Source organism: Melitaea cinxia, chromosome 3, assembly GCF_905220565.1.
Source record: "Melitaea cinxia chromosome 3, ilMelCinx1.1, whole genome shotgun sequence".
Taxonomy (NCBI): Eukaryota; Metazoa; Arthropoda; class Insecta; order Lepidoptera; family Nymphalidae; genus Melitaea; species Melitaea cinxia.
In genome coordinates this window covers 6583486-6610848 of record NC_059396.1, presented here as the reverse complement: position 1 = coordinate 6610848, position 27363 = coordinate 6583486, and the positions used below count along the sequence as shown (strand labels likewise).

General features: G+C 31.9%; 2 protein-coding genes across 2 annotated transcripts in view; one reads left to right on the top strand and one right to left on the bottom strand.

The window, feature by feature from the left end:
• Positions 1-22543, top strand: part of LOC123669347 — a 31094-nt gene extending 8551 nt beyond the window's left edge. Inside the window, exons 2-5 of the mRNA XM_045602953.1 lie at positions 6255-6363; positions 20035-20214; positions 20380-20516; positions 21891-22543. Of these exons, the coding sequence (XP_045458909.1) occupies positions 6255-6363; positions 20035-20214; positions 20380-20516; positions 21891-22136 (672 nt within the window). The 3' untranslated portion in view covers positions 22137-22543. The remainder of the gene's footprint in view (positions 1-6254; positions 6364-20034; positions 20215-20379; positions 20517-21890) is intronic.
• A 1424-nt stretch (positions 22544-23967) lies between these two features.
• On the bottom strand, positions 23968-25497 carry LOC123669738. Its single transcript, XM_045603328.1, has 5 exons — positions 25339-25497; positions 25063-25263; positions 24675-24821; positions 24455-24566; positions 23968-24380 (listed from the first exon to the last, which is right to left on the bottom strand). Exons 1-5 carry the CDS (start codon positions 25495-25497, stop codon positions 23968-23970), a joined length of 1032 nt encoding a protein of 343 aa, XP_045459284.1.
• Between the last annotated feature and the right edge of the window lie 1866 nt (positions 25498-27363).

Below are 27363 nucleotides of genomic sequence, written 5' to 3'. Positions count from 1 at the left end.
GTTCAGTTTTTAATACAATGAATTTATTTAACTTCGTATTTTAAGGGTCAGTGGTACATTCTAAAATAAGACAAAGCAATCATTTTTTTTTCTCTTTTACGCAAGTTAATTATTATTATAACTCTAAAAAGAGCTTATTAAAAATAAACTCTTACAAATTATAACATTCGTCAGATAAAGAATAAATGTCATTTTTAATCGATAAAACTAATAACTCAAACTAATCCGTACAGAGCGCTCGAGAGAGAATAGAGTTACAGTAGAGTTAGATTCAAATATTACCACTATTTCTAATTGCCTTAGGCAGTATTGAATTAAGTAATGAACTTATGATATTTTGTTACACGAAACAAAAATTATTCAATGTTCATTACATCCATTGCAAACAAGAAAAGGCACCCTATGTATATTTGTTAAACTAAACTTTATTTACTCAGTCATTGCATTAAAATGCTTAAAACTATCGTAGTTTTAATGACCAATTAGCAGGAATAATTTGTAATTTTTATACAAAAATACCTAAAACGTCAATCTAAATAATGTTTATAATTTTAAATTTCAAAATGCGGTATAGGTTACCTATATAGAGAGTACATTCGTTTTGTTATATAAAGTTGAGTTATTAGTCATTACATGTTGTTTGAGAATATTTACAATGAGTGTTTCTTATATGAACGGGACACATAAAAACTATTACTACGTGTTCAAATCCGAATTGCTAAAATTATTTCTAGTAATTTGTTTGAATCCATCCATATAATAATAACGGGAAATGAAAATGTTAAGAAACTTACAAGGGCTTTATACATATATACAGTACAAGTCCTTTATGGATGTGACCGTGGCAAAATATACACAACTTACTGACACATCAATGTCCAGTAAAAAAGAATATTACGTTCCGTACTTTTTTACTAAAGAATGAGAGTAACTAATTTTGCTATAACTTGGCTTTCTACTATTGTCTAGCTTCTTGCTGTTTTTTATTTTTATTTTTTAATAAAGCTACTTTTCAATATTAACACAAAACATAGATAGAGAAACACTACGTAATTAAATCATGAGCTTAACAAATACAACATTGAACTTGGCTCCGACTAAGCGATCATAAAGATATATCACTCTTCTAATTAATGGGTAAATATTGCTTACGATCCGTGTGATTTCCTTGCTAATATAAACATTTTATATAAAAGGTAAACAATAAATACACGACGTAACTGAGGTATTAGGTAATCACTTTGATTGTAATCACAAACAGCTTCAAATTATCTAAATTTATACCTTTTTAGGGAAATTTAAATGAGGTGGATCAAAAAAAAAAGTCATATTGTTAAAAATGTTAATGTTTAGTTTTATTTTTTTATTTATTTCAACAGGATTGCAAAATATTTTCGGTTCATTAAGTAGTAATAGTGAGTGGCATTATAATGAATATAAACAAAATTTATTATCATGCATCAAATAGATATTAGTTTAATTAATTATTTATTATCATATATATATATATATGTATGTATGTGTGTATGTTCGGGGATAACTCCGTCGTTTATGAGCCGATTTTGATAATTCTTCTTTTGTTGAAAGGAGATATCCCTAGTTTGGTACCATGATAAGGAAACCAGGATCTGATGATGGGATCCCAGAGAAATCGAGGGAAACTCTCGAAAATCCGCATAACTTTTTACTGGGTGTACCGATTTTAATGATTTTTAATTTAATCGAAAATCGTTGTTTATCATGTGGTCACATTTAAATTTCATTGAGATATGATTACACTTTTGGAGTAATCTTGATTGATTGATTGATTGATTTATTGGTTTAATGGCTTTCAGTTGTGCCAGAGAAGCACGGTTGATTCCGCCAATGTCACGTAAAGTGGGAGTAATCTTTGATAATGCGTATTTACTTGACAATTTTTTTGTCTACCTACGTTGTATTACTTTTCAATATAATTGAAGTCGAGTTTTGTTCTTTTGCCTGCAAACACAATTATTAATTAAATACCTGTATATCTTGCCACGGTTACATCCATAAAGGAACAAGATGCTCTTGTATCAGTTCCGCGTGTATTTTAGTACCTACATCGAGGGCGTATTTTTAATTGTCTTTGTACCGTAGGTGTGGCATGTTCATTAGCATTATTATCAAGGAATGTTGCACAAAAAATGAATAATAAGAATTAAAAACAAAACACAAATTAATGATGCAAGGACTTCATGCTTATGAAAATAGCACAGATCAAATTAAAAAAAAATATGTTCAAGCTTAAGTATAAATTTTAGTATAAAATTTGTAATTACTGACACCAACCTAATATTATATAATAATATTTTGAAGCCGGTTAAAAAAAAGAAGTGCATTTCTAAGCAGCACTAAAGTGTAATATGTTACCCTGAAATAAATATTTTCATTGAGATGACCTAGTGGGTAAGCACGTAAATTGCAACCGAAGGTTCTGGATTTTCATTCGACATATCACAGAATTTCAATGAAGGTACTAATATGTTTAAAATTCATCGCGTGCTAGACGATAGTAAGCATTGAGACGACAACTTACGTGTGCTAGAGGAAATTTTGAGGCATCCGTAAACCGTAGTGGCCTGTGCAGTGGCCACAACCGCAAATATGTATGTAATATGGTTGTTACGATTTCACTACAATTGTTTATATAGTCATAACTTGACTTCTTGATAGCATATCAAGATGAAAATAAAACCGCTTCAAGTTTCACGTTGCAAGTTTTTTTGTGATATGGAAATTAAATACAGTGTTACAAATAAAAATTCAAAAATTATTTTAATTTATATTGCTCATAAAGACCGCTTATTCAGAACTCATTAATCCTAAAATGTACTACACTACTAAAATTCTAACTCTACTGACTGTTGCATATGAATGATGATGAATGAAATAGAACGATTACTATAATAATTAATGATCTACATCGAGAAATATATTACTCGTGTTTATTTCTACAAATATTTTCCTTTCAATTGATCCGAGTTGTTTATGATTAGAACATTTCATGCGTCAACGAGGTGTAGTAGATTGTCTGTCTGCATAAAGAACCTCACGAAGCATCGTGAGTCGCGAACAAATCTGATGGTCCGACCTCGAGAGCTTGCAAAACCGTGGAACATTGCGGTGAGCCTCGCACTAAATTCGCGATTGGTAAATATACAGAATACCATTGAATTTGTCAGCTTGTTTGATGGATGTTCGACATGTGGTTAAGTTAAACTTAACAAAGTGTATTTGATTTTACTGTTCATACGAACACTGAGATTTTACTGTTTTATTTGTAATGTTTTTGAAATATATATTACATACGTACTCAGTAGTACCTTCGTGCTAAGCTTTGTACTTATTTTTCTTTGAGATAGTTTTCAAAACGTAAACATGTTATAATTCAAAACCTTACAATGGTTTGTAATTTGTATGTTAATTATTTGTCAATTTATTACCTAGCTTTACATAATATATGTCTAGCAATAATCATAGGAACTTGGTTTATATGAATATTCAAAATTTATATAGTAAAATTACCTATGATATGACACTTTGTGTCCTTTATATGATGTCGTCTTTGACGATAAATAGCATAGGTTTATTTTAATTATAATCAATTTAGTCTTGATTCAATACTGATTGTTGAAATTCTAAGGTGATCGTATTAATTAGATGTAACCCTGATGTTACACGAAGCGCCTTCACATCTGCGCCGATGGTGACGAATTGGCTTATTTTTAACCGACTTCCAAAAAAGGAGGAGGTTCTCAATTCGACTGTATTTTTTTTTTTTTTTTTTTTTTTTTTTATGTATGTTACATCAGAACTTTTGACCGGGTGGACCGATTTCGACAAATTTTGTTTTAATCGAAAGGTGGTGTGTGCCAATTGGTCCCATTTAAATTTATTTGAGATCTAACAACTACTTTTCGAGTTATATCTAATAATGCGTTTTTACTTGATGCTTTTTTCGTCGACCTACGTTGTATTATACCGCATAACTTTCTACTGGATGTACCGATTTTGATAATTCTTTTTTTGTTGGAAAGGGGATATCCCTAGTTTGGTACCGTGATAAGGAAACCAGGATCTGATGATGGGATCCCAGAGAAATCGAGGGAAACTTTCGAAAATCCGTAATAACTTTTTACTGGGTGTACCGATTTTCATAATTTTTAATTTAATCGAAAGCTGATGTTTATCATGTGGTCACATATAAATTTTATCGAGATCTGAGAACTACTTTTTGAGTAATCTTTGATAACGCGTAGTTGCTTGGCTATTTTTTCGTCGATCTACGTTGTATTACTTGTCGATGTAATTGAAGTCGGTTTTTTTTCGTTTGCGAGCAAACACAATTATATATTGATGAAGTGGATCGTAATTATCCGTTTACGGCAATTACATCAGTTCAAAGCGGTAAAACGTGTCAAGGCTGTTCTACTAGGCAACTCCTCTGCATTCCACTTAACGACAGCCACCTGCTTCCGGGTGTTTATCATATGCTGCTTTTATTCTTATGCTGATGCCATGAGGTTTACATTAGCATAACGACACGTGTGTACATAAGAGCGACAAGTTTTTACTCATCGACGTCTATAGTGACATTCATTCGATCCTTTAATTATTTTGATAGACCTTTGTAATAGGTAAACATTACTCAACTACGACGGTAATGAGCGCTATGTGTTAATTATGTAGAGGAATACGGTAAAAAGGCCGTATTAGCTGGTGCATTGTCGCACGGATTGTGACACGGTTAAAAGTTGACGCTTGTTTGTAAATTAGGTCGAAGTGTTTCGTTTACATGTATATTGTCGCCGGTGGCGGCTCCGGCTCCGATTTTGTGATGTCAGGCGCGCCCGTTGTTTCGCGTTTCGTCCGCCAACGTTGCGTAACATGCGATAGTCTTGCAGGGCCGCTTAATCGATATCCGATGGCGACGAGCCGACAGATTGTTGAAACTCATCAAAGTACGCATACATGCACGCAGTCATGTTCTCATAAGCTACAATAAATCTCATAAGTCGAGAAAATTCATATAATTCTACTCTATGAATATTATATATTACATTATGTAGTTCACTTGTGTAGTTCTTTGTGTAAAAATAAAATCAAATTAACATTTATTTTGCAAACACAGTAATAAAAAGGAAGTAACATACATATTTATGAATTACAAATTCATAACTATGTTTCAATTATATAATCCGCATACCACTAATTCATTCACACTGCCCACCATAACGAGGTGTGACGGGTTAAATAATATGTAATATTGCACTAAACTTGAAAATATTGAGATGGTGAAACAGTGCCAAATCATAACTTGTAACATACATAGAATAGTAGATAGTACACTAGTAGTAACATACATATTGGTCTACTTATGTTAATATAAAGCTCTGTAACTTACGCGCTACTTCTTTAGTATCATTAGCAATATGTGTCCCGTATAAATTATTAATTAAATTGTACATTTTCATTTCGATGAAAACTGATGTTTATCTGGTACCTAATGTTAAAATATATTTAAATGCTCAGACAAAATTTCGTAACAAAATACGAACGTTAAGTCGCTAAAAGTCAATCGTGAGTTCGAATACCTCTCGCTCATTATTCTTGTAAGTTCTGACGGCCTATTAAAAATCTATCAAATCGTTATATTGGCATTTCCATAATTCCAATAAGTCTTAAAATTTAACGAAAAATACTCTTCTGGTTACGCAAGACGTTGCTTGGACCAGTCCATCCGGTGACAGATTAATTATGAACAACATTTCTGCTTGGTTACGTTGTACGTTATCCGATCTCGGCGTGTGATGCAGATTTATTATAATAAGCGATGAAGCATTCACGCAATGCTTTATAAAACATCTTTTGTTTAAATCCTATTTTACACAAGACCTGTATGCAATTGAATTGAGCCTTTTGTTTATTAGACAGATTGCAAGTATCTAACGAAATAATGTAACATCACACCATTATACATATTGTATTGTTTTGATTTTTTTACTTTAACAGTTAGAAACTTAGTATGATTTGACTATCTTTCTGGTATAAACAATGTTTCCTTATCACACAATGAACCTACCGAATATTCGTAAGAAAATTTTATAAATTTTGAATCCTTCCTAGTAAAATTAGACTTCTGATACTTTCATAGCGACCTTTACGACGATTGAATTTGTTTAGATAACGTAAATAAAGTTGTTGTCATAAATAATGAATTTTGTCTTCAGATGCAGACGTGGTTGTTGGTTGCGTGCGCAACAGCGCTAGCAGCTTTGGCCTCCGCACAGAAGCCTGGAAGATTCCTATCATTGCCAGTTCCGTCGAAATGCGCCAACAGTAAGTAGATATCTTAATTTTAACTGTTTGCACATGCTGCCATATCTGCATTATTACAATACTAGGTCAGGATGCAAGAGTTGGCAAATACGGTGCAAGAATTGCATAATTTATTTTCGGGTTAAAAATGTGCTCTACGAAATACACCTCGATTACCTCGATTGATAAGAGTTTTATTATTACTTTTCAAACGGAAATAACTTCCTATTAAACAGGGATGTAAAAAGTAACGGGAGTTTGAACGCTTCAACCTGTAATATCCCACAGCTGGGCATAGGCCTCTTTACCCACGTAGGAGAAGAATCAGAGCATAATCCATGGCGGTTGGCGGATATATTCCCTACTATGAGTAACGATCTCTATCAGTTGTACATGATTACAACCGGGATCGACGGCTTAAAGTGCTCTCGGAGGCACGGTGGGGAGACCCACAAGGCCTGCTCAAACACCCAGACCACGCCAAACATCTGCGTGGCTATAATACAAATGTTGCCATATACAAATGTGCGGGGATCGAACCCGCAAGCGCCAGCGCAACAGCCACAAACCAGTGCTGTGACCGTTACGCCAACGCGTCGTCAACGGGAGTTTATGCAGGCGCAATATTCATAGACAAGATATACTAGATAACATAACATAACAATACACTTTATTGTACACCGAAACAGAAATAATACATATCAGATTGATTTTAGCAAAGTATCATCAGGTGCAAAAGGATGCCTTTATATATATATACCTATATCATCATATCATAAATAAATAAATATCATATAACATACACACACGGTCGTCTGTTCCTATGGTAAGCAACTGAATGCTTGTTACAGGTAACAGCCGACTGTTATACCTTTTTTTTTTGATAAATATACATAGAAATAATACATATATAAATATAAAGACTCAGGCGGGAATCGAACCCGCAACCCGCGGCACAGAAAGCAGGGCCACTACAAACTGCACCAACGGACTAGTCAATATTATATATCTGCGTTTTAGAAATTATATAATTTTAGTAAATCTACTCTTCTACGTTAGGATAATGTTGTTTGCATGTCCTTTATAGAATCGTAAACTATGCATTTGATCATTTCATCGTCTTCAGCAATAAGTGTTGTGCTGAGCTGGTACGACAAAAAAAAGCGTAGTAACGCGCCCAGGGCATAGCTAGTATTTATTTCTGTGGGTAAAATTCTTTGTTAAGTTTATAAGTTGAAGAACAAATGAAACAAAAATCATCAATCACATTTTTTTGCTGATAAAAAGTTTAAAAACTATATAACGAACAATAAAAATATAATAAAATTAAACAAATATATATTTATATATATAGATATAATAAAATATAGTTTTGCATATAGACATTAAAAGTTAAAATACCTAAAACTGAAATTAAGTAAATTTGAAACATCGTGTGTTTGTGTAGATTTGATCACTGACATTTTACAATAATTGTGTTTGCTCGCAAACGAAAATACTCGACTTCAATTACATCGACAAGTAATACAACGTAAGTAGATGTAAAAAATTAACAAACGCGCTAGTCACCACTACGATTTACGAAAGTTTCCCTAAAGTTCTCTGGGATTCCATCATCAGATCCTGGTTTCCTCATCATGGTACCGCACTTGGGATACCTCCTTTGAAACAAAAAAGAATTAACAAAATCGGTTCATAAACGACGAAGTTATCCCCAAACATACATGGTCGAATAGGCTATTTGACTGGTTTTCAAAATCCATTTTATCTTATTAAGTAGATATTAAACAACCCAGTAATAGCTTTTTCTTTTAATTCTTGTAAATATTTGCTGAAAAATATCAAACGAAAAGTACAACATTTAAATATCACGCCAATACGCTATTTTGACAATATGGCGCTGCAACGGGGTCGGTGACGTCACTTGCCTGTAGTCTGATCTGTGGCACCTGTCATTTATATACATTTGTTGCAAACAAAAAAAGAAAGTGTTATTATAACAGTGATTTATGTAATAAAATAAGTTACAAATGGTGTGCAGTTCCAAAATGTACGAATACGTCGATAAATACTCCATAAAAACTATTCGTAAGTGTTCCAAAGAATGTCAAAGTGCGCCGAAAGTGGTTGGAATTTTCTCGGAGGGATTATTACATAGCGAATAGTACAAATATTTTCTCCTGTGAAGACCGTTTCGATGTAAGTAAACATAATATTTATATATTTTTAATAATTTATTACATTCTGAATGTAAATAATTTGTATTGATTTGAGGTTATAATACCACTAATGTTTTTAACAGAATGTCTTGTGCAATTCACTTCACTAGTATAATATTTCTGCTGTTTTCCATAATATTAATTACAAATTGTAACTACAGACCTATGATTTCAAAAAGTATTACACTTAAAGGTCCTGACAAACTTGTTTGTTTGTTACAGATGGAAAAGTTAAGATATTCAACAACCTATAATAAACAATGATGAGCCTACTGCTACTGCAATCGAAACTTGTACAAAAAGTATGCAAACTTAGTCTCTACAGCATACTGAAATTATTTCTACGCTTCCAGAGTTTTATTCCAATTAACTGAGACAGTAATATCATATAATTACTAAATAATTTATAAATTAATTAATGAGTTTTTTATTTCAGAATTATCCCAAAAATGTGAGAGAAGTATGTTAACAGAACCTGTTGTAATAGTAGAAAAATCAGTCCAGTGTCATTTGATAAATAAAGTGCGTACGAGAAGCAAGAGAGTGCAAACTAAGTCCCTAACAAGAGATACAGCTATTTCTCCTCTCAATACTACTGTTTTGTATAGTTATACTTCTCCATTGTAAATGAATTTATGCTTTTGCCAAAAAAGCCATCTACGTCTGGTGCTAATAATATAAAGAAAAGGATCAACTTCGTGGATGATGAAAAATCTTTATGCAAAGAAAATCCTTTGCAACAAGATTCTTCCTGACTTACAGCTACTCCATCAAAGGTGTCTGAATCCAGTACGAGCATTACATGGATAAATGAAGATGTTAAAAAATGAAATGTATGCAGAATACTTTGCACTTAATCATAAAAAAGCCAATGATGTATATTGGAATCTCTGTTGACTGCTATTTTTTAGTTCATTTAATACATAAACACACCCACATACCACATGAAAATATATTAAATATGAATATGCTTGAAAAAAATTAAATAGTACTTTTTCTGACCTTGAAGATAATTTTAGACTGTTTGTTTTAATTAATTAATTTATATTTGGGAGTTTTAAATAAAACTATTCCCTTTGGTGAATAAATTTAAAAAAAAAGGTTTTTTTATTTTTATTCCTGACAACAAAGTCAATCAAAATTTTATAAAAAGACTATCATCGTTTATAATGTAAACCTATAAAAATTATTGCTTGCTAGTGCTAGTGCGTTTGTTAATTTATTGGTCTACTTACGTTGTACGACACACTACTACTACAACTTGTCGATATAATTGGAGTCGTTTTTTTTTCGTTTGCGAGTAAACACAATTATTTAGTTCCGAAGCAAAGAAATCGGAATTATTTTTGAAAAATAATCCGACCATGATTGCGTCGACTTGGGGCAGGTTTCTGCTGTCTGCTTTTACAAAATCGTTGTCCATGATAAAGCTGACAGAATTTGTAAAATATTGCAATAAATCACCCGAAAACAATGGATAAAATAGGATATTCTTTTAAAACAAATTCGAAAGCATAGAAACACAACAAGCAGGTAAATGCGGTTACAGGCAAGTGACGTCATCATAAACTCGACCAATCAGGAAAGTTCTGTGTCACGTGACATACGCTTCAAAAAATGAATTTGTATTTATTGATTTTTAAATTAATTAATTATTTTTTCCAACTTATATTAATGAACTAGCTGACCCGGCGAACTTCGTATCGCCTAACAGTGACTTTTAAGTATTATCACAAATCTTTTGTATGTGAGTATAGAAAAGTGTTGTTTTTAGACTTTTTCAGGAAATTTAATTTTTTTTTTAATTTTTCTCTCCGTAAGAACCATCCCCGTACTTCAAGGATTATTTAAAAAAAAAAGAATTAGCGAAATCGGTCCAACCGTTCTCGAGTTTTGCGCTTAGCAACACATTCAGCGACTCATTTTTATATTATAGAATAACCACTTTTAAACTCATAATATATAGTGATAACAGCAATTTACACTTTATTTTTCACATTGTCAAATAGCCCATTGAGTAACCGCCTCCTTTTTTGAAGTCTGTTAAAAATAAATTTGTTTGATTGAGATTTCTTCATATACACATATATTTTTTAATTAACAGGTACAGGTAACTCTTAAAAGTGGTTATACTGAAGATGTAGGTAGCTCATTTACAAAACAGGTTCACGAACTTCTATGAAGCAGATAATTAATGAATCAAACCAGTCTTATATTACTTTTATTAAAATATTCTCTTACGTAAGATTAGAGTAGAGTTGTTGATGTTTATTAATATTTACCCGTTCATTACTTATGTGTTCTCTATTCCATACAAATTGTGCTGAAATTCAACTTACTAAAATGTAAGCTAAAAGTCAAATTATATCAACCGAAAAATGAGATATATATAGATTGTTAAGAATTAAGAAATAAATAATTGTGTTTGCAGGCAAACGAAAAAAAACGACTTCAATTACATCGACAAGTAATACAACGTAGATCGACGAAAAAATAGTCAAGTAACTACGCGTTATCAAAGATTACTCAAAAAGTAGTTATCAGATCTCGATAAAATTTAAATGTCACCACATGATAAACATCAGCTTTCGATTAAATTAAAAATTATCAAAATCGGTACACCCAGTAAAAGTTATATGGATTTTCGAGAGTTTCCCTCGATTTCTCTAGGATCCCATCATCAAATCCTGGTTTCCTTATCATGGTACTAAACTAGGGATATCTCCTTTCTAACAAAAAAGAATTATCAAAATCGGTACACCGAGTAAAAAGTTATGTGGTATATAATACAACGTAGGTCGACGAAAAAAGCGTCAAGTAAAAACGCATTATTAGATATAACTCGAAAAGTTATTGTTAGATCTCAAATAAATTTAAATGGGACCAATTGACACACACCACCTTTCGATTAAAAAATTGTCGAAATCGGTCCACCCGGTCAAAAGTTCTGATGTAACATACATAAAAAAAATACAGTCGAATTGAGAACATCCTCCTTTTTTGGAAGTCGGTTAAAAACTATTTTTTATTTAAAAAGGTATGATGCTAAGTCAGGAAAAAATTGTGGAATTTCAAGGAATCAAAGAAATTCCTAGAGAGAAAAGGCAGGGCGCTTTTGATGTATGAATGGAAATAAATTAACTTCCTCGAAATATATATAAGATGAGATATGTATAGCCACCTCCTCTCTTCCCGTGGGTGTCGTAAAAGGCGACTGATCCATTACCGCCTTGGAATTTAAAAAGTCGATCGATGGCGGGATAACCATCCAACCGCTGGCTTTAAAATACACAGGCCGAAGACGGGAAGACGCAGCGTCTTCGGTGCAACAAAGCCAGCCTTGCGGTAACCAATCTGCCTGCCCAGCGTGGTGACTATGGGCAAAACACATGAGTTCACGCTATTTTTGGCGTGAACTTGTGGAGGCCTGTGTGCAGCAGTGGACTGTGATAGGCTGAAATGATGATGATGATGACACGAAATTCAGCTATGGAATTTATAAATTTAATATGTGAAACAGGAAAATATTATGGCCACAGTTCCCCTTACCTACTGGGTGAAGTGTTACACAACAACTTAGTGAAAATGAATGAATGACGTAATAAAATTAAAACCAGTTAATACCTAATATGATAAGGTTAATCGAACCGTGAACCAAGATCGCAAAACTTTCGTTATACATACAACTAAACGAATTGATACTTACTACCAAATTTCTTTACAATTTGTCGTGTACATGTATGATTTTTTTTTACTTTTTTATTCAAAAGCTCGATCATTTTAATTACGTTTGTCAATATTGTATTTATTTAAGCAAGATAAAAATATTATTAAAATGAACTTTCAGTGTAACATATGTTGATTTTGTATCTACTCGTATAGTACTAATAAAATTGAAGCGTCAGTCTATGATTTTCAAATAAAATTATTTTTAACCGCCATCCAAAAAAGGAGGAGGTTCACAAGTCGATTGCATTAATGTATCAGAACCTCAAAACTTTTAACTGGGTAGACCGATATCGATGATTTTTTTTTTTAGTCGAGAGGTGGTGCTTGCCATGTGGTCCTATTTAAATGTATTTGAGATCTAACTAGTAATTTTTGAATTATATCTAATAATTTAATTGTACTTGACTATTTTTTCGTCAACCTACGTTGTATTTATACCGCATAACTTTTCACTGGGTGTACCGAATTTGATGATTTCTGTTTTATTCGAACGCTGGTGCTTGTCTAGTGGTCCCATTTACTTTTTATCGGGATATGATGACTACTTTTAGTAATCTTTGATAACGAGTATTTACTTGACTCTTTTTTTTTTCGTCTACTTACGTTGTACTCTTGTCGATGTAATTGAAATCGGTTTTTCTTTTGCGAGCAATCACAATTATTCAAGTGCATATAGTTATTTACATGATACTACAAACAAATTACAAACAAACGATTTTAAAGTTTTTGTCTGTATGTCTTCCTGTTTTTCCGAGAAAATATTCAAAACGGTTGAACCTATTTTTATGGGACTTTCACTAGAATAAGCTAGGATAAGCTACTTTTTATTCTTGAATTCCTGTGAAATTGGGATTTACGTTGGAAAACCGTGTTCACCGCGCCCGAGTAGGTACATACCGCCCAGATATGTAGATATGAAATAATATATGAAATAATATTATGTAGATATTAAATACGATAATTTTGTGACCAAATTTGTACTATAATAACTTTTTAGTTTTTTATTTATATGCTTGATTGTTCACACGCGCTAATCTCCGGAACTATTGGCTCGCAATGAAAAATTATTGTTGTGGCCATAGACTATTATCGCCTCAAATTAACGTGGGTAAAACGTCTTTAATATTACTTTTAAAATTGATTTCATACTAATATATTTCTAAATTTGATTTTTAATTTGACCCTGAACGAATGAAAAGTATTAAGAAATTTATGAATATAATAACTTTAAATAATTATTATCTATGTACATTTTACTATACTCGTATAGGGTACATTTTACTTTTTGAAGGCAAAGGATATGATATGATTTTGTAGCATGTAAAAGAAGCCATAGCATTTGAAAGTCAAAATAATTTTACATCTAAACAATTTATTTAAACCATAAATAAGTTACATCTTTCTTGCAATCTATTCAACTGTACACTTTATTGTGTTTCCGTTCCTCCTACAAATGGTTTACCACAACTAATAATTTAAAAAGAGGAAAACAAATTGTCAACTTTAGTATTCAATATTTTATTATTATAAACCGGAAATTAACCAACCGGAATTAACTGACTCATATGTATATATATATATATATATATATATATATATATATATATATATATATATATATATATTTTCCGTGAATATCTCGTGTAACGTCGTTGATGAACCGATTTTAATAATTCTTTTTTTGTTGGAAAGGAGATACCCTAAGTGTGGTAGCATGATAAGGAAACTAGAATCTGATGATGGGATCCCCGAAAAATCAAGGGAAACCCTCGAAAATTCGCATAACTTTTTACTGGGTGTACCGATTTTGATGATTACTAATTTAATCGAAAGCCGATATTTATCATGTGGTAACATTTAAATTTCATCGAGATCTGATTACAGCTTTTGGAGTAATCTTTGATAATGCGTATTTAATTGACTATTTTTTCGTCTATCTACGTTGTATTACGTGTCGATGTAATTGAAGTCGGTTTTTTTTCGTCTGCCAGCAAACAAAATTATTCTTTAATTTAATGTCTGGTAAAGATTATATCACTCACTCACTTCAGCCTATCGCAGTCCACCACTGGACATAGGCCTCCCCAAGTTCGCGCCAGACTCGTTCTACACCGGCAATATTACGTAGATCGTCGGTCCAGCGGGCCGGAGGATGTACCACACTGCGTTTGGTAAGACGCGGTCTCCACTCCAGGACGTCTGGTCCAACGGCCATCGGTCCTGCGATACAAATTACCAGCCCACTGCCACTTCAACTTGCTAATTCTGTGGGCTATGTCGGCCAGAGCAGGATGGGTTTCGAAATGGCTACAGCACCGTAAACCATATCCATACTGTTCGGCAGATTATTCAAAAGACAGAAGAATATAATCAGCCGCTGTATATGGCATTTGTGGACTACGAGAAAGCCTACGACTCTGTCGAGACCTGGGCTGTCCAGGACCGATAGCCGTTGGAGCAGATGGGTCCTGGAGTGGAGACCACGTCTTGGCAAACGCAATGTGGGACGTCCTCCGGCCCGTTGGACCGACGATCTACGTAAGATTGCCGGTGTAGGCTGGATGAGGATTGCGGAAAACCAGGATGTCTGGCACAAACTTGGTAAGGCCTACTTTCAGTAGTGGACTCCAATAAGCTGAACTGACTAACTGAATAATAAAAGGTATTTTTAATAAGAATATATTAAAACCATTGAAAACAAAACATAGTTAAATTTTGAAAGCCACCATTCAAATATTAATTTATACATATTTTTATTAAAATAGCTACAAGGGGAATGAACAAAAGTTTAATGGAATGTAATCAAATAAATTTGAACATCCAATTCTATGCATAGTTATTAAAGTTTGATATATAAAAACCAATTTATTTGTTTAAATTGGTATTTCTCACATTTAAGACGAGATCGTAAACTAAAAAATAAAATCAAAACCAAGGATGTTGCAATACAACCTTCGTCGGATTCCAACCTTTCAATTCTATACACATATTGTGAAAATTTCTAAAAATTAGTCTAACAGAAACTACTACATTAGTGTTAGGTGTACTTAACTAGGTACCAACCTAGACTACGCAAGTAGTGTACCTGCTACCTACGTAAATAGATGGTATAACGACTTTAAAATTGTTCTACTTGATTGATTAATTATCACTGAATTAACTTAATTTAGTAACTACTAACTGTGCCCGCGACTTCGTCCGCGTGGAATTTAACAAAAAGTTATTGTTCAGTTTTCAGTGTTATAAAATAAATAAATTTCTAAAAAGCCTAAGTTAGCCTAAGTTAACTCCTTATTGCATCAGCTATCTGTCAGTGAAAGTCTCATCTAAATCGGTCCAGCCGTTTCAGAGATTAGCCGGAACAAACAGACAGACAGACAAAAATTGTAAAAAATGTAATTTTGGTATATGTACTGAGTATACATCCATATGCATTTAGTAAGAAGCGGTTTTTTTTAATATTACAAACAGACACTCCAATTTTATTTATTTGTATAGATAATTTTACGTATGTTAAAGTTTATATTAGGTAAGCTTTCTGTATGCTTGACATCATATAAATTTTATTATTAATTTAATTTATTTTATTAATTTTGTATTCTTTTTTTATAAAAAAACAGACGCCTTGTAATTTTAGTTGTAGAATTTTTATTTCGTCACAAGTACGTTCCAAAAGAATAATATAGTTATATCACTTAGTTCCTATTGTGATAATTACTGCCAAGCAATACAGATACAGAACTTTTGGAAGAAATAATTGGATTAAGGATTAATTAAAAAAAAAAAAACATAATTATGGTCATACACACATCTAGTTTCTAGGTACCCTATGTTATTTATTCAGTGTAATTGACGTTACCAAATCCACAAAGTACACGCAAATGTTACTTTAACATAGGTAGATACATAGTAGGTTCTCATTGAAACCTGTTGAATATTTTACCATTACAATATGTTAAATAGCGATTATTCGTCGAAGATTAATGCGGAGAACCTCTCGCTAAGTTTCTATTGTTGTGTACGATCTATCCGACACAATCACACATCTGTTTGTCTGTCAAGTCTGCGCAAGGCCCCATTCACTATAATAATAATTGTCCGTCGTGCGAATCTTAGCTCATTCAACTTTGCAAGTACGACTATCATTGCAAAGGTTTGTGTAATATTCTCTTGTAATAATTTTTAAAAGTGTAATCTTAAATAGTTTTCTTATCTATATTAGATACAGGTTGACTGGCGAACTTCGTACAGCCTTATTTTTTCGACTATATCAAATACTATTATTATTAGTATTAGCTATTATGTACTTGTGCGGGCTACTGCACATTCAACAATGTAATTGTCTTTGCGATCTAATAACCTTCTTTAATTTATACAAATTCTTGTGAAATTACCTGTGAAATTACCCCCTTTAATTCAGGTTTGTTCTTGTGAAATTGCTGTTTTGCATTTCATTACTGCACATGTGACGTCTGTTCTTTTACCTATGTATACTTATAATTATCTTAATAAACTGAGTGTTAGATCGACTTTCATTGCGTTTGGTTTACCTCATGACCTTCCCTCATATTTATATATTATTTTATTTATTATACATTAAAGTTATTTTGGTCCTTTGAGAATAAAGCTTTGCTGTTGACAATACAGTCATATTGGACCTTCAAGCAAACTACAGTCTTTCTACGAGACAACGCTACAGTCATTCTGGACCTTCGAACATTATAGTAATTTTAGTCATTAATTATTGATATTATTTAAGCGTGGTGACAATGGGCAACACACATGAGTTCACGCCATTTTTGGCGCAAACTTGTGGAGGCCTGTGTACAGCAGTGGATTACAATAGGCTGAAGTGATGATGATAATGATGTGATGATTAATTAAAAATCTTAGAAATTATTTTTCTGCTAGACATTATTATTCCCAGCTTTGGTTGTGAGGGTATTATTCAGACTGCGTCTCTTCCACTTTGATCGATCCCTTACATCATATGTCATTAGATCATTGATTTACAAATGGTTAATATTATTTAATAACATACAGTTATCTTCATATGTTACAAAGCTTGCAGAGATGTGTAAGAACTTTTTATCAAATATATAGTTTAAAATAATATATCTAGATAAAAATACTAATAGATGCAACTTCGACCATGTAAATAAACAGACCAATCAAAAATAACACAAACTTCAAACCTCTAAAAACAAAATTATTCCCCAACAGTTATGGAACAAAAGTTTGACTTACTTTATAAAAGATCGATACTTCAAACACGGATTTTGTTCATGACGAGACTCGTCAATCAAAATATTTACAAATATATATTTGAGTATGTGAGAATGGAATTTTTTGAATTCATTATTATTTATTATTAATAAGCGTATATATTACCAAAATATTTATCCTACATAAATAATATAATCACCTTATCCAATATTTTTTAAATAAAATAGTTTTGGTCTGAGCATAAAAGTTATCCTTAATAAGTACCTAAATAAAATGTAGGTGGTTACAATAAAGTATTTAAACTAATATAAATATACCTACTATATAAACAATCATCAATTATTTTGGCAGCATATACTTGCACACGCTAGGTGTCCACGCTAGTTGCACAATACGGAAAGGTCACTACGGGGTTATGTAAAGACGTGTTCCATACGTCTTTGCGACATGTCCCGTTAATTTGGACACGTTTATTTAATACAATTAGACGTCAATGTCGTGACCGTGATAGAAGTCTTAAGGTTCATCGTTCATAAACAAAGCTCTAACCAAATATATGACTATTGCCAACCGTGTGAATAAAATTTATTTATTTAGACGCACTACCGACTCGTAACGTCAGTTACTTGAGGTCATAGCGTAATATTATACATATATTGTCTTGTCTTAGTAGTTCATAATGACTTGTCGTCGTTAAAAAGCATACGTTATGAAGAAACAATCTAAAATGTCAAATGTTGTAGTAATAACAGTTGATAGCGCTTTATCCCGCTGTCCTTGGGCAAAGACAAATGGCGTAAGCCTATAAGTAATGCGTACCGTTGACCGCGTGGCCGTATGGAAGAGCAAGGAATTACATAGCCGGTTCTCCAAAGTTCTGACAGACCTAGATGTAGACCAGCCTAGCTCTATATCCTGGTTTACAACACGGGAACCTCTTCGGAGAAACCGAAGGTTTTGTCTATGCAATTATGGACGAAGTTATTAAGACGAATAACTACCGGAGACATATCATGAAAGACGGAACTCCAGACAGCAGAGCTTGTCATAAGCCTGGAGAATCCATTAAACATATTGTTTGCGGTTGTAATCATCTTGCTAACGGTGATTACTTGCACAGGCATAACCAAGTAGCCAGGATTACACACCAACAACTTGCTATTCGATACGGCCTCGTTGAAAATGAGTTGCCTTATTATAGGTATAACCGAACGCCATTTCTTGAAAATGGTCGTGCATTGCTCTACTGGGATCAGTCTATTGTCACTGACAAGTTTATTGCAGTCAATAAACCTGATATAGTGTTAGTAGACCGATCAGCGCGCCGAGAAATTATTGTTGACATTACAGTTCCACATGACGATAATCTCGTAAAGGCCGAAAAAGAAAAATTAAGTAAATATTTAGGACCTTGTCCACGAGATTATCAGCATGTGGAATGTAGACTCAACAATAATTGTTCCTATTTTTGTATCGGTACTACTATTTTTATATTTTTAAATATTTTTATTGGAACGAAGTTCCTTACGGCAGGCTTGACATTTGGCTAGGCGATCGAACTGAAAACAATGTGATATTAAAACCGTAAGAAAAATATATAACGGAAGTGACGTAATATCAGTCACACGACTGTATAATATGACGTTTGTAAAATTAAAATATTACTAGTAAACTTTTTTTTTAAATTATTTATGTAATTTTATACTGTCGACAAAAATAAATAAAGACATGTGTTTTTTTATTTCACTTAATAGTTTGAATTATTGTTATTATTTTATTTTAATTTACGGTATTTGTTATTTTCTAAAATACTAAATTTCCTAAATACTTTAATGTTAAGTACATTAAAAACTAATCAACAAAATTAAAAAAAATATCAAGAACTAGAAAATATATATAAAATTCAACATTTTTTTTTTTCAAATTGTATTGCTTCTATACTATCCGAAGGAACTTCGTTCCTACCTAGTGTCGCATGACACAACATAATTATTTGTCTTATTTATAAATATATTTAAAAATGTAATCATAAGGAAATATATTGAATAAAAGAAAATAATAATAATAATAATCATAATTTATTTCAGAAATATGTCCATATTTTTGTTAGTTATCTACATTATTTTTTCTTAAACTATATTAGTTTCAACAATTGTGACAAAACAAATTATACCAAATCAAAATCCAATCAAACAACACTAAAATCAAAATCAATATACCTACTAAAATTCAATCAAATGCAAAATTAAAATCATCACCAAATTCAATACTAAAATTCAACCAATATTACAATAATTAAAATTAAAAAATAAAATAAATACTAAAATTCAAAATTACAATAATTAAAATTAAAAACAAAATCAATAGTAAAATTCAATGAAAATTAAAATTAAAACTTAAATTAATATTCAATCAATTAAAAGCTTAAAAATAATGAGTTATTTAATTTAAATTCAAATTAAAAAAATTGCAAATTATCATTAAATTATCACATAATTACCTAAGCATTTATTTTCAGGACCGAAAGAGTTCTTCTACCGGGGTCACAATTACTTCTACAGCGGACACGTTCCTGAGCTCGCTAACAGGAAAGTAGACTGGTTGGACGGACGCAACATCTGCCGCGAGTATTGCATGGACCTTGTTTCTATGGAAACTCAAGAAGAAAATAATCTAATCTTCAAGCTCATCCAGCAAAGTAAGTTAAAAATAGTTTAATATTATTGAAATTCACTTAAAAACTTGTTTGTTATTTGATTATGTTAAGTTTATTTATTTAAATGAATTATAAATTTATCTAAGTTGTATATATGTAAAGTCGTTCTAGTTATATAAATACGTATTTTTTTTTTTAATTTTTCAGACGATGTACCATACATATGGACCTCGGGCCGTCTCTGCGACTTCAAGGGATGTGAATCGCGTAGAGATCTCGAACCCAAGAACATCTTCGGTTGGTTCTGGTCTGCTAACCGCGAAAAGATGTCACCCACAAACCAGGTCTGAATTTTAAAATGTTCAACATATGATTAACTAGGTACTAATCCCGAAGTAGACAATGCACAAATATAGATCACCTATCCATATTATAGTAGTAACAAAAGATATAAAAATTAAATCATTAAAACGCTTAATTATAAATCGAAAAAAGTTCAATGTGTTTTTTAAATAATTCAATTAGAGATAAAAAGCTAGACACGCACAACTTAGAAGAATCGTTTAGTTATGAAGTTGTTAAAAGATTATAACATATTTATTTCAAATAAATGTCATCATCATCATCATTTCAGCCTATCACAGTTCACTGTTGGACACAGGCGTCCACAAGTTCGAGCCAATAATGGCGTGAGCTCATGTGTTTTGCCTATAGTCACCACGCTGGGCAGTTGGGATGGTGACAGAAGGGCTGACTTTGTCGTACCGAAGACGCTGCTGCCCGTCTTGGGCCTGTGTATTTCAAAGCCAGCAGTTGAATGGTTATCCCGCCATCGGTCGGCTTTTTAAGTTCCAAAGTGGTAGTGGAACTGTGTTATCCCTTAGTCGCCTCTTACGACACCCACGGGAAGAGAGGGGGTGGCTATATTTTTTACTACCGTAGCCACACAGCGAGTTCGACGAGTTCAAATAAATGTATAACATTTGAAACTTTCATTCTATAAAAATTTGCGAACTTCCATAAAAAGACACAAAATCATAAATCATCTTTAAAAATATAATATTTTAAGACAACTATTACTATAAGAAAACTATTACATCTACAGTAAAGTACTTTAAAGACTTATTGACTTACAATAATAGCAAAGTAATACCATTCCCGTAAAATAATAATCTGACCTCTCTGACCTGAATATGAGTATGATATTCATAATTTATGATATTTATAATTTGACTAGCTGACTCGGCAAACGTCGTTTTGCCGCTAAACGCTATTTAAAAATAGGGGTTGGTGGTAGGGGTTATATTTATTTTTCAACGCCAAATCATAATAAAATAAAAAATAACTAATTTATCTAAAAATTAAAAAAAATGGGGTGGACTACCCTTAACATTTAGGGGGATGAAAAATAGATGTTGTTCGATTCTCAGACCTACCCAATATGCACACAAAATTTTATGAGAATCGGTCAAGCCGTTTCGGAGGAGCTTGAGCTTCGGAAACTTGAGCGAGTGAAAAATGTGATAGCGTCCTTAACTACAAACACCGTAAAACGAGAATTTTATATATTAGTTATTCTAAACCAGGAGGGACGCCTAATATAAAAATTATGTATGTACCTAAAGTTTTGACATCTTTTGTCAATTTAAATCAATCTTTAAATGTCAGACAGAAAACTAAGATTATTTGTTATACTCAAATGCATCTTGTTTTTCTAGATTCCCAACGGTTGGGGCTACAACCCATGGTCACAAACCGGACACAAAAAGCAACGCCAGCCTGACAACGCCGAGTTCGACATCAACGGAACCACCGAGTCATGCCTCAGCATTCTTAACAACGTTTATAATGACGGTATTGCGTGGCACGACGTTGCTTGCTACCACGAGAAACCCGTGGTGTGTGAGGATTCAGATGAACTTCTCAACTACGTCGCGAGCACCAACCCTGGCCTCCGTCTTTGATTTTAATCTCAACTCCTAATCCTATCGCAATTTCACTTTTATTAACATTATACCGTAAATCGATACACGATTTATCCCAAAACTGTGTTTATGGGTCCGGAGCACTATAGCACCGCTGATTTTTTTTATAGAAATGTAGTAAATGCAAAAGTGTAAATGGAACTATAACCTGAGCAGAATAGGATAACGTCAATGTATCAGCACCATATCTTATCACGCACATTTCATATTAATTAGGACTTGCCATATGCTCAACGCGTAGCGATTTCTACACGCACTGCCCTTCCGTCGTACAAAGTTGTTGTACAGAATAGTATAAGTCTAAATAAGTTAAACTAATCGTAAGTTTATTATATCTAAGGAAAGAATTTCTATTTGTATATAAAATAAAAACAAAAAACCAAAAACAAAATTGTTTTATTTGAAAATTAAGTCAACACTTTTTGTTCCAATAAAAAGTTATTTATGTTAGAAACAGATCGTAACAAACAGTATAGGTCAGCTTTTTTTCTTCTGTGTGATAACAGAAGCACAATTATTTGTCTAATTCGTGCTTTAAAACTCAAAACTGAGCAGTGACTGACCAGTGCCCGAGTAGTCATTTTCTCAGTTATATAATTTCGATACTTTTGGCATTTGATTTTAGCCTGCCAGTTTATAATTAATTAACATTTATACGATCACTAAGATCGATATTAAAAACACAATTTAATTTAAATATCTAAACATGCCACATACTAAATATAAAGTCTTTTAATATATTTCGTACATACTCAAGAACTCAAGGAACTCAAAAAAGTGACAACTAATGATTACATGAATGTTTATAAACAGTAGAAAAAAAAATACCAATTAACTACGAAGAAAACCTTAATCAAATTAATCTATAAAATCTCAAATAATGTCCATAAGGACATGTTTTCATACCTACTATGTACCAAGTTTAAGATTGACTAAACTATTTTAAAATATACAAAAACTGTTTTACAAAGTAAGACACACTTAAAATAAGAATCTAACCTTCTCGCGCAATCTATAGTTTAGCTAATTTGCCCACTTAAAATATGGGGATCACTTAGAAATTTATGAATAAACGGCCATTCACCTATTTTACGTATAAGCAAGCAAATTTAGTAAGGGCCTTCCCTATACGACAGTATATGATGATAATGATGATGATGATGATAGGATAATTAATTCAAATTTAAAAATTCTTATTTTTTACAAGAATATACCAACCAACGTCACATGACCCCTATAGTTATAATTTATGTTTTAAGGTCTTGAGATCTTTCCAAATAAATTAAGAAAAAATATATTTCTTAGTGACATTTAGTACAATTTGTTCAAATAAAAATAAGTCAAATTAATTCGTTTAGATAATAATTTTTTTGCTATGCTATGCTTAGGGCCCCATTCATTCATTACGTAAGGATGATTGTGGATTTTTCAAATTATTAATCACGGTCGTAACATAAGCAAACATCTCAATACAGTTCTTATTCTAATGTATACAACTGGAATCATTATTAAATTATTTTTAAAAACCTTTTTGTGTAAATACATATTTACAAAAATTTGGAATCTAGATTGAATGTTTTGTCCACATTTGTTGTATATTAATTTAAAATAAAACGCCATACATAGTGCTATTATTTTATTATTTTTTACGCCATTAATTCTTTGTAAAACAAGTAATAAACAGCTCATCCTAAATAAGGGTACCCCCCCCAAGTAAGGGTACATAGGGACTATTCCATTCCCCCTGGAACCCTTACGTAGTTAATGAATGGGCCTTACATAAAATTGATATAAAAAAAATATGAAACAATTAAGAAAAACTGTTTCTATAAGAATAACCTCTACCAACAGATTTAAGATCATGATCCTTATAGCGCTCACAGATAGATAGGTCCCGAGCTTTGTTTATTAAAATACTTAAAACATTATACTTACAACCATTTATTATTACATATTTGTTAGCATATTTCTCAATGTCTTCTGGAGATATTTTGTAAGCACTTTTATCTTTGGTTGGTGCCACCGATTCTACTACAGTGCTGTCGTCTCCAGATAATGAATCTGTTTCTAAAAAGTTTTCTAATTTAGGACATTTTTCCAATATCTCATTGTATTCTTCTAATGTTGTTTGAAGTGTTATTTCTGCTAAATCAAAATCAGGTATTTCTGGTTTTAGTGAGCACAAGCGGTGTTTCCTTCGACTGGTATATAGTTTCATAAAATCTAGAAATATAATAACAAGCTTTTTTACTTAAGTTTTATGAATATTTAATTATTTTCAAATATTTAATACCTACTAGTGACATAGGCTTCTTTATTTCTCTCTAGAAATACTGGCCAACTTTCAAGTTCATCTATTATATTAACAATTCCTTTTTCTTCTATTTCAAGAAATAAATCTCCAATGACCTAAATAAATATATAATATATGTACATAAACTATTTGAACATATATAATTAGGCTGAAGAATTAGAATTGTATAATCTGTAATACTAATATAAATTTAAAGTAGTTACCACATGATTATGAGATGTTGTTAAGAGAGCAATAGGCTGAAAAAATATTGTTGCTGCATTTTTAATCATTTCCTGACATCTTTCTATGCAACCCTTAGTCCAAGTTGTTGTTACAAAATTCCTTATTTGACAATCTTCTGTTAGTACCTTAAAATATTATACCTATTTAAATAAAAAATTAAATATTGTTTATTAAAGTACTAATCTATTAAAATATATATATATATATATATATATAATTTGACTTAATAAAATATTTTAAAATAATTAAATTTTATTTTTATCATTATTTTGTTAAGTTCTATCAGATTTACAAAGACAAAATAATTCAAAATCAAAAATACAGCAGAGTTAAATGAACAGAATAAAAAATATAAAATAAAATTACTTTATCTACTGGAACAACGCCGTGAATACTGGCTTCGAATACTTTAGTTGGTAATTTTCTGTACTCTATAGGAAGATCTACGTATATTGTTTTATCATTTGGACGTAAAAATATTCCGTAATCTAGCAACCAGATCAAAACTTGATTTTCCATTGAAACAACACCACGAGCCCAGTTTTTGTTCCACATGACAGCAACATGCTGCAAAAGTATTGAAAAAGTTTATATTTATAATTTACATACCTAAACCGAATTTACTAAACGTAACGAACTAACTTGGCCGTGGTTTATTTTTCCAATTTTACTCGTATTTGTGGAATTTTTACCGAGATCCGATTCAGATTCAAGTGTCAAATAATTATTATGTTTCCTATAATCTTCATTCACACAAAAAAATGAAAAAGGATTCGTAAAAGTGGTTATTTTTATATTCATTTTATGAATAATATATAAGAATTAACTTTAACTTGCACAACCGTTTTATTTTTCTAAATATAAAAACGTTTAAAAGTTTGTTCTATTCAAAACGAATTTATTTCCTTTTTCAAATAAGTAACGTAAATAGAGGTAGGTAAAGCAAAAAATATTGACAGTTACTAAAATATAAACATTCTTAAATTTTCGCGCACGCTTCATATTTTTAAATCTATACAAATAAATATTGAGTGTCTGTTTGTAATATTAAAATAACCGCTTTTTATTAAATGCATATTAAGAATGTATACACTGTACATATACCAAAATAACATTTTGGAAATCTGTTTTAGAATCCCTATAACGTAATAACGTAAGATAATTTTATTACACTTGAGATATAAGAGTATATAATTTCTATGGTTTTAATCCAAAGTAAGCTTTTTTGTCCTAAATCGATGGTTTTATAAAATAATGCTAAGCGGCTAATAAGGTCCACTGGAGTAGGTCATGGGCCTTATTACCCTACTTTTCTTATATAACTCAACATATTTTTTCTACTCACAGATTTAATAGATATGCCTCCACGACGGGCTCAGTGGACCCATGAAAACTTGCGTTCTGCTATGGCAGCTGTAGAAAGAGGGCTGTTGATTCAGTGTAGTGTAGCAGACCAATATAACATTCCTAGATGTACGCTGAGGATCCACTTGAAAAGTGGCAATATAATAAAACGCTTAGGACACATTTCAACGATAAATGAAGCTCAAGAACTCGATCTTGTCAAGAGAATCATAAGATTTGCAAACATTGTGTTGCAACTAATCCCTAAGCTTATTTGTAGACAAGCAATAATGTTTTGTGACAAATATAAGCTAAAACATAACTTCAACAAACACGTTGGCCTTGCTGGCAAAGATTGGCTAAAGATGTTTTTGAAGCGGCATCCAGAAATTTCAAAAAGAAAGGCAAAGTTCATGAATGAAAGCCAGGGCACAAAAATTGAACAGACCAATCGTAAGCCAACAATTTGGAGAAGTTAAAAAATTATATGACGAACTGGATGTACATATTAACACACCCGGAAAAACTTTACAACATAGACGAAAAGGGATACCGGTTGACTTTTTATAATCAGCAGACTGTTTTAGCGCAAAAAAGAGCTCGACGAGTCCATTTAATTGCACCAGAGCATGCTGAAAATGTATCAATCGCTATGTGAATCAATGCTATCGGGACTCTTATTCCGCCAATAATAATATTTATAGAGCAGAGGCAGAAGCCTGAATTTAGTGACAATTTACCAACTGGCGATTTCATAAAAATGTTACCGAAAGGCATGACAACCGAATTATTTCTGGAATTTATAGGAGAATCTTGGTTTTGCTCCGCTTGCAAAGAAGATCGTGCGTCGGATGTGACGGTGAGGTGAGACGGTGTGTTAAATGTCACATATGGTACCATGAAAAATGCCTAGGATTTACCAAAATTGATAAGAAATTATTTTATTGTCAAAACTGTGATGAATAAGTATCGTTGTCATTAGGTAAATTAGTACCTGTTTTTTAAATGTTTTCTTTTTATGTTTGTTTACTCGTAAGTTCTTAGTCGTTAAAGGACAATATTTCTAAATGAATATAGTTCCGAAGCTCCTAATTGCAAGTTTGATTTAGAGTATGTTATTTAAGTCACAAGAAATTTTGCGATAACTTAAATAGTGGCTTAATTTAAGTGGATTTTTAACTCTTAGGGGGTAACCCTAGGAGTTAAAAAAGCCCATTGTCAATATCTCTTAAGTTAATATTAAAAAAATAGTTGGAATGATTAGCTGAAAATGTCAAATACTTTATTTTGTTGATAATTTCAAAAAAAAGAAACTTTTAATAT

Bases quoted from the DNA above. Each gene is read 5' to 3' on its own strand.
- LOC123669738 (XM_045603328.1), bottom strand. From the start codon at position 25,497: ATGAATATAAAAATAACCACTTTTACGAATCCTTTTTCATTTTTTTGT. The intron at 25,264-25,338 runs GTTAGTTCGTTA...ATACTTTTGCAG, and splicing joins GAAAAATAAACCACGGCCAA to CATGTTGCTGTCATGTGGAA. The intron at 24,381-24,454 runs GTAGGTATTAAA...TTATATTTCTAG, and splicing joins TAAAGAAGCCTATGTCACTA to ATTTTATGAAACTATATACC.